The sequence below is a fragment of the Hippopotamus amphibius genome, chromosome 4 (assembly GCF_030028045.1).
Source record: "Hippopotamus amphibius kiboko isolate mHipAmp2 chromosome 4, mHipAmp2.hap2, whole genome shotgun sequence".
Classification (NCBI taxonomy): Eukaryota; Metazoa; Chordata; class Mammalia; order Artiodactyla; family Hippopotamidae; genus Hippopotamus; species Hippopotamus amphibius.
This window is the reverse complement of record NC_080189.1, coordinates 176,657,679-176,666,838: the sequence shown is the minus strand read 5'-3', so window position 1 is coordinate 176,666,838 and position 9,160 is coordinate 176,657,679. Positions and strand designations below refer to the sequence as shown.

General features: G+C 38.7%; 1 protein-coding gene across 1 annotated transcript; it reads left to right on the top strand.

Annotated features, from left to right (window-relative positions):
- Positions 1-372: 372 nt before the first annotated feature.
- LOC130852282 (60S ribosomal protein L27a-like) lies at positions 373-807 on the top strand. Its single transcript, XM_057733192.1, has one exon. The coding sequence runs from the start codon at positions 373-375 to the stop codon at positions 805-807; it is 435 nt and encodes a 144-aa protein (XP_057589175.1).
- Positions 808-9,160: the final 8,353 nt, after the last annotated feature.

The following is a 9,160-nucleotide window of genomic DNA, read 5'->3' as shown; positions in this document are numbered from 1 at the left end:
ATTAATAAATTGGCTTTTTTGGTTTTAAAACAAATACCAAAAAATGGACTCTGTCTAAAGGCAGAGTTTCCTCCCCACCAACCCTCCCCAATCATCACCCATACATAACCCCCACAGATCTTCCTGCTTTCTCCTTCTCAACATTCTAAAACTCCTCATAAACCTTCTAAAATTCAGATTCTTCTCATGTGTGGCGGAAGAACTTGGAATTGCGCAAGGCAGAAAGAGAATCCTTTGTAACAAAGCAAACACATGAAACTGGTCAGTACTAATTTAAAAGAGAAAAAGACAATTTGGGACTCAGATCAGAACCTTGATTTCTGCTCTTTCTACAATGAATTAAAAATCAGCTCTTTGGCCTCGGCTGCCCACATGCCATCCAGACTAAGGAAGACCTGGAAACTTAGGGGCCACGTGAGCCGGGGCCACGTGAGCCACCGCCAGGGCCGCACCGGCAAACACCGGAAGCACCCGGGAGGCCTTGGTAATGCTGGTGGCATGCATCACCACAGGATACACTTCGACAAATATCACCCAGGATACTTTGGGAAAGTTGGTGTGAGGCATTACCACTTAAAGGGGGACCAAAGCTTCTGCCCAACTGTCAACCTTGATAAATTGTGGACCTTGGTCAGTAAGCAGCCATGGGTAAATGCTGCCAAGAATAAGACTGGAGCTGCTCCTATCATTGATGTGGTGCGATCGGGTTACTACAAAGTTCTGCGGAAGGGAAAGCTCCCAAAGCAGCCTGTCATTGTGAAGGCCAAATTCTTTAGAGAAGAGCTACAGAGAAGATTAAGGGTGTAGGTGGGGTTTCTGTCCTGGTAGCTTGAAGCCACGTGGTAGGAGATTCATTAAATAACAAGTGCTTTAAAAAAAAATCAATTATGTTAGACATTTTCTACCCTACTTACCTACACACAACTATTTCCCTCAACAATCCCACCTCTCCCCATCCTCTCACAGAAGAAAGGAAACTGAAACTACATTTCAGAAGCAAAGTAGACAATGGTGAATGCTAAGCCTAGAAGGAAATTATTATAGTTAATTCTCCCCTTTACATCATACAATATAAGCAAGACCTCACTGGTTGAGCCTTCTTCAGAATGTATCCTACGTAATCACTCCTATTCTGCGACTCTTGTCTTCTCTCCAACACTTTCCCTCTTCCCCTTGCACCTGTGCTTTTTAAGTCCTCATCCTTCAGTATACCTACCACCTCATCTGTGCAACAACTGTGCTCACCCCACTCCTTTCTTGCATCTTGCAAACTCCACTGCCTCAGCTACAGCGAATGTCAATGGAGTCTCTACTTAGTCCTGTATGGATCCCACAAACAGAAATGGAAAGCTCTCATTATTTGTATGCTCACTCGTGTGTGTATGTGATTGCATGAGAGAAAGGTAGAGAAAATGAGAGGGAACAAAAATAGTAGCAGTTGAAGAAGGAGGAAGAGGAGGAGGAAGAGGAGGAAGAAGAGAGAGAGAGAGGTCGATCTTGAGTTCAAACTGTCTCCACCATCCAAGGCTGCTGGGCCTGGGGTTTGTTCTAAACAATCAAACATAAATATATCTAAATGCAATGTGGTACCCTGGATTGGATCCTAGACCAGAAAAAGGTCTTTATTAAAAAAACAAAAACAAAAAAACCCTGCTGAAATCCAAAAAAATTTAGAGTTCAGTTAATAGTAATGTACCAATTTTTATCTGTTAGTTTTGACAAGTGTCCCATGGTTATATAAGGTATTACCATGAAGGAAAACTGGGTAAGAGTACATGGAAACTCTCTGCATCATCTTTGCAACTTTTCTGTAAATCGAAAATAACTCTAAACTAAAAGTTTACTTAAATATATATACACATATATATGTATATATAACATACACATATCGCTATACATGTACATATAAGATTAGATAGATAAACATTGTGAGAATTTTTTTTTCCTTCAGCAAACCAACTCTAGTTCACTCCAGAATGTGTTAGTGAATTATGACAATTTCCCAGAAGATTGTGAGGAAAGATGAGGAAAAGATTTTACATCATGACACAGCACATGAAAAAACTTAAATCTCTGTAAGATTATTCTGTACTTCCCCCAGAATCTCTCTAGCTGCCTCAATACTCTTTTTTTCCTAATACTATTAAGTGTTCTGGTTATCATTACTGCAAAACAAACTACCCTAAAACTTAATGACTTAAACAGTCAATTATTATAACTCACAATTTTGTTGGTCAGGAATACAGGCAGAACTCAGCTGGGTGATTTTTTCTGTTCCACGGCATTAACTGAGATCACTGGGTCTCTCAGCTAGCAGCTGGAATGGTATGGAGGGTCCAAGATGGCATCCCAAACATGCCTGGCACCTTGGCAGGAATGACTAGAAGGCAGGGCACAGCTTTGGTTTTGAACTCATGTGCATACACATACCCTCTCCACCAGGGTGGCCTCCAAGTAGTTGGACTTTTTACATGGCAACTGAGGTATCCTAGAATGTTCCAAAAATTGGAAGTGTAAACTGCCAGTCTCTTAAGACCTGTACCAAGAAGCTAGCATAGCATCACTTCTGCCATAGTGTAATCATCACTGTAGTCACAGAATCTGCCGAGATTCAAAAGGAAGAGGCATAGACTGCCCCTCTCAATGGAAGGAGTGTCAAAGAATTTGTGGCTGTCCTTAATCTGCCACACTAAGCATTCAATACACATTTAGACTTATTTTTCTAATGAATGGGAAAATTAAAAGTCTCTACCTTCTGGGCTTCCTAGGTAGCACAGTGGTTGAGAATCTGCCTGCCAATGCAGGGGACACGGGTTCAATTCCTGCTCCAGGAAGATCCCACATGCCGCGGAGCAACTAAGCCCGTGCGCCACAACTATGGAGCCTGCGCTTTAGAGCCCGTGAGCCACAACTACTGAGCCCATGTGCTGCAACTACTGAAGCCCACGCACATAGAGCTCGTGCTTGGCAACAAGAGAAGCCACGGTAATGAGGAGCCTGCGCACCACAACAAACAGTAGCCCCCACTCACCGCAACTTAAAAAAAGAAAACCCACACGCAGCAAAAAAGACCCAACACAGCCAATAAAATAAATAATAAATAAATTAAAAAAAAAAAAGTCTCTACCTTCAAAAAGCTAGTTCAGTATGTAGGCCAAATGGCAGAGTATAGATAATTACTAAGTTACAGAGATACATTTTATTGCATGAAAGTGATTGTTTTTTGTTTTCATTTCCTGGGAATGATTAAAAATAGAATTATCATTGACTTGTGGGAGTTTATCTCATTCTTTCATTCAAGTTGGAATATTGTTTCAATTTGAAAACATTTTCTAAATTAGCACTAGTAAATTAAAATAAGGTAGTTTTTTTCTTTTTAAGAGTTAAGATGATAGGTTAAAAGGTACTGAGTGTGGGACTTCCCTGGTGGCACAGGGGTTACGAATCTGCCTGCCAATGCAGGGGACACGGGTTCGAACCCTGGTCTGGGAAGATCCAACATGCCTTGGAGCAACTAAGCCCATATGCCACAACTACTGAGCCTGTGCTCTAGAGTCCTTGAGCCACAACTACTGAGCCTGAGTGCCACAACTACTGAAGCCTGTGTGCCTAGAGCCCACACTCCGCAACAAGAGAAGTCACTGCAATGAGAAGCCCTCGCACCACGCAGAAGAGTAGCCCCCGCTCGCTGCAACTAGCCAAAGCCCATCTGCAGCAATGAAGACCCAATGCAGCCAAAAAGAAAGAAATTTATTTAAAAAAAAAAAAGGTACTGAGTGTGCCAAATTTTCTTTCAAAGGATATATGAACATCTATTAAAATGGCAAAAAAAAAATTAAATAACAAGTCCTGACAAGGATACAGAGCAACTGGAACATTCATACATTACTGGTGGGAATACAAATGGTACAGACAGTCTGGAAAAACAGTTGAGAAGTGTCTTATAAAGTTAAACAAACACCAGCAAACTCTCACTCCTAGAGCAGAGGTTGGCAAACTATTTCTGTAAAGGCCAGGTAGGAAATATTATAGGTTTTGTGAGACAAACAGTCTCTGTTGCAAGTACTCAATTTTGTCATTGCAGCATGAAAGTCACCACTGACAATTTGTAAATGAATGAGCATGGCTGTGTTTCAATAAAACTCTATTTACAAAAACAGGGAGTGGGCTGGATTTAGCCCTTGGGCCTAGAGAAATTAAAATATATTCACACAAAAAATTGCACACAAATGTTTACAGCAGCTCTTTTCATAACTGACAAAAACTGGAAACAACCCAAATGTCCTTCAATAGATTAATACATAAACAAAATGTGGTACATCCATAAAATGGAATTCTACTCAACAATTAAAATGAACTATTGATACACACAACAAAATAGATGAATCTCAAAGGCATTACGTTAAGTGAAAGAAGCCAGTCTCAAAAGGCTGTTTACCAGTATGAGTCTATTTATATGAAATTCTAAAAAATACAAAACCATAGGGACAGAGAGCAGGTTAGTGATTGACAAGGGTTAGGAGTAGGGGAGAAATGTACCTACAAAGGGACAGCACAGGGAGTTTTTTGAGGTAAAAGAATAGTTATGTATTCTGATTGTGGAAACGGTTACACAAATTTATACATGTGTTAAAATTAAGAACTGTCACACCTCCCAAAAAATTAATTTTAACATGTTTTAAATTCATCAAACAAAAAGACTATTTCTGTAAACAGAGAACTGGAGTGAAGAGATTATGATTGGAATCATATTTAAATTGCCATTCAAATTTTTAAATAATTTATAATAATATAACAAATATAATTATATAATACTATATATAATATAAAAGAGTTTATTTATATGTGCCTTGCTTTTTTCTGCCTTTATCCTTGAAGTTCAGAAACTTCTCAACTATCTTAGCTACTATATGCCTGAATGTATTTTCAGCAGTGTCTACTTTCTGTTGCTTCTCATGTGGTTCTCTTTTCATCATTTTACATTCTTCTTTCATTTCTTCACTGTACTCTTCCAGCCCATTTCTCACCTCCTTCTGTTGACTTTCTTTGAGACTTTTGTTAAATCTCTTCTCCCCATAAAGAAATGGGGAACAGGTTTTCTGTAATTTTTTTGAAAGTATGTAGAACAACTGTCTAAACTCTTCCTGTTTTCCCATGCTTCCTTTGAGGCATTTTCTTAATCTGTCTTTTGTTGGGGTTCTTTTCTGAACACCTCCTGCAAAGAGTTTAGTTAATTCGAAGTCAACAAGCACAGCCCACATCAGACTGTCCTCACTTCTGACACCCTGCAAGTTCGGAGGGTTCCCAAAACCACCCTTAGTCCCAATGATGGAGGAGGAAGACTCACAGAACTCACCGAAAGCTGTTATACTCATAGTTATGGTTTATTACAGCTAAAGGCTACAGATTAAAATCAGCCAAGGGACAGAGACCAAGAGGGCTCCAAATACAGGTATTCCAGTTGACCCTTCCCCCATGGAGCCATGCAGTCAGGATGGCATTACTCTCCTGGCACTGATGTGTAACAATATACAAAGAATACTGCCAACCAGGAAAGTTCACATAAACCCCAATGTTCGTAGTTTTTACTGAGGTCCTATCACATAGGTATAATTGGTTGCTCACATCTCAGTCTCCAGTCCCCAGCCTCTTCAAGAGGTGAGCTGATACTGCATGATACAAAGCCCCCACCATAAATCACATTATTATCTGGTGTGGCCAGCCTCTAACCTAAGATTATGCAGTGTGGCAAGCCCCCACCCTAATCACATTAACTATCTAGTGCGATCCAAGGCCCCATGCAAATAAGACACTCATATTAGACATGATTTTCCAAAGGCTTAGATACCTTTCCAAGCTGTGGACAAAGGTCAGACCTCTTTGGGGGTAAGGTTAAATTCTTTACTATACAGCCTCCAATATATTTTAATTTTTAGGAAAGGTTTCATGTACAGTCTAGTCTTCAAAGTGGGCTAAGTACATGTTGAAGAAAAGTATAAGTAGGAGTAATGGGAATCAAGCTGGAGAATTTCATACAGATTTGATGTCTGCTGCAACCTTCCATGTAACTTACTTTCTTTGCTGCCACCAGTTTTTTGCAGAGGATCACAGCAACATCCTTTGGGCTAAGGTATTCTGTGCTGTGACTTACTGATCACTGCTTCCTCTCCTTCCTCTACTTCACTTCACTTCTAGCAATCTCCTCTTTAGTAGGAGGCAAGATCATAGAAATATCAAGTAAACTAATACCCCTGCAATCATCAGTTTTCTAACGAGATATTTGTCAGTTCTCCTGTGACTCATTCCAAGCAGCTCTAATTAAAGAATCAATGCATATTTACATGTCAAAACTTTTAATGAGATTTCAATTCTGCTTAGAGAATAAAAAGACAGCTCCCTTGTTTCAGTCTTTGTTTCAGGATCCCTTGTTGGTAAGGTACGCTATTTTATAGTTTGTGTCTTAAGGTTATGTATTTTATAATTTATCAAAAATGGCACTTTTTCTCTACATTCTCGTGTTTGTCATTTTCAATGAGTTTCAAAGAAGAGAGATTTTTTACATCATCTTTTGCATAAGACCTATCACTTATTTTCAGTTTTGGGGGGGTGTGTCTCTAGTAATATAGGTGGATTAAAAAAAAAATCTGAATACTCTAATAGAGGAATTTGATTCATTAAAATTTTGACTTGGTGAGTAAAATAAAATATAAATGTCTCAGTGTATCAGAAACACTTATCCTTGAGCAGAATGCACATATAAATGAAAAATTATCAAAGAAAAATGTGGATATAATGTAAAGGTAATATCTAACTCATTTTATGACTGCAAAATGAACAAAACTAGAAGAATGGACCTAAAGTGATTCCAGGGTGAGTGGTACAGTAGAATCACTCTGATAAAGTATTAAACAGAAACAAAGGAGGGAGTCTGGATATTGCATAAATACGTAAATCCAAACCTGTGTCAGGAATGCTGTGTCCCTACTGCTTTTCATATTGACTCTGATCAGGGCGTTGTAATAAATCATGTAGCTATTGTGTTCAAATTAATTTCTTTAATTATTTCCATCCCTGGAAGAAATCATAGACTAGAAAAACACAAATGGTCACTCTTCTGCTGCTGTGAGTAAGAGCTGACTAGGGCAAATTGTGCAGCCTGATACTTAGATTGGTCTGCCTACCCTTCCCACCCACAGGACAGCTGAGCTTACCCAACAAGGGACTAACGCAGAGAGTCAACACATTTATTGTAACTACTAATATTTTTAAACTTATTTCTGCCCTCTTATGCCATTTTTCCAATTTGTCATTCTTAATTGTTGTTGTTTTCTCTTTCTTACCTCTATTCAGATTCATTTTCTTTTCCATTTTATCCTCTAGAACTTTGGGAAATATATAGCCTATTTCTATTCTTTTTATAACTACCCTTAAATTTTGAAAGAATAAACTTTCATTTAAATATTACCGCCATGGCCAATATAATTCTCCATCAGTTTCAGTATCTAGAGCCTTCCCTGCTGGTCACCATCACCCTTACCCCAACACATACCCTAGCATCTAAGGCAATCACCTGAGGGTCCAGTTGCAGATTATTAAGTTTTTTAACTTTACAAATAAAAAATTACTAGACTTACCTATTTTGTTCGACTGGTCTTTTTCAGCACTATTTTATCAACCCATCTCTTCCTCTTACCAGGATTCATTTTGCAGGAATAAAGCTTCTAATAACTATTTCATAGGAGAAAGTTGGAGAAATGGATTCAAAATAGTCTTCAAATCAAAATCAGTATGAAAGGCACCCTGGTTAAGAGTCAGGTTAAGAGTCAGAGGTGAGGGCTATAGAAAAAAAAAAGATTTCAATGAAACGAGAGGCTCAGGAACACTGGACACCAGCTGGAGAGAAGCCCAAACCAGGAGCAGTCAAGATGGGGGTCACCCTTCCTCTCACTGCCTCCCCCAAGGGCCTATGGGGGCCATGGAAGGGGACGCAGTTAGCAGGGGTGGAGGAAAGGGAGAAGGACATTAGGCTTGGGCTTTCCCCTCCTGAATAAACCACTGATCACTCAAAAACAAAAACAAAAACCACTTTCTCTTCCCAGAGGAAGAAGCATCTTTGGTAATGCTGTCTTTTGATTAAGAATCAAGAGAGAAGAGTATTTGTTCCCACTAATGGAAGCATACACATTAAGTTATATCTGAATGGTGACCTCAGTCCCAGGTACAAATGGGCAAAAGCATACCAAGACTTTGGTTTCCCAGATCCAAAAATACATTTTTCTGCCTAAACATCATCTCCAGCACCTACACATCCCATTAAGATTCTGAGGGCCATGAAAAGATGAAATAAGATATGCTATATCTGATCTGCTCTGTGCCATCACCTCATTTGTAATAATATATTATATCCTTAGTTAATTAAATCAGAAACAAAAAAATATATATTTTCATGGGCAAGAAAGACAAGGATCATTTTCCACAATCCACCTGAAATACCCCAAACAGTAAACTTTGAGGCCTTGAACATCTAAAAATTATCTTTATTTTTCTCTTCCACTGAAATGCCTCTTTGGCTAGGTACAGTAGTCTAATCGGTTAAAGAAAATCATTTTCCCTCCTATCTTTGAAAGTGTTGTTTCATTGCCTTCAAATATTGCATTACAATAAGAAATCTGATTCTTTTTTGTAGACAACTTTTTTCTGTCTCAAAGCTTTTTAGAAATTCTCTTTATCCTTTGTCTTCTCAGATTTTACCATAATGTATCTAGGTATAGGCCTTTTATAATCTATCCTGTTATTTGTTTATTTAGGCTTTATTTATTTGAGTTTTTCTCCAGATTTATTTGGAGGTGGAACATGTGTGATGTGTACCATGTCCACCTTCTTCATCAAATCTCACCCCACATACAATAAATCTATTAAGATAAAACTTAACTTACAATATGGATAAATCTCATATACGTAACATCATTGGGCCAAAGGTAATTATACATTCTCTACTATTCCATTTACATAAAGTTCAAACAGGCAAAACTCATCTATGCTGTTAGAAGTCAGAATAAGGGTTATGTTTCGGTCGCTAATGACTGGACGGGGGCACAAGATGGGCTTCTTGGACCTTGGTAATATTCTGTTTCTTTGTCTGGGTGCTGGTTACATAGCT

Bases quoted from the DNA above. Each gene is read 5' to 3' on its own strand.
- LOC130852282 (XM_057733192.1), top strand. From the start codon at position 373: ATGCCATCCAGACTAAGGAAGACCTGGAAACTTAGGGGCCACGTGAGC.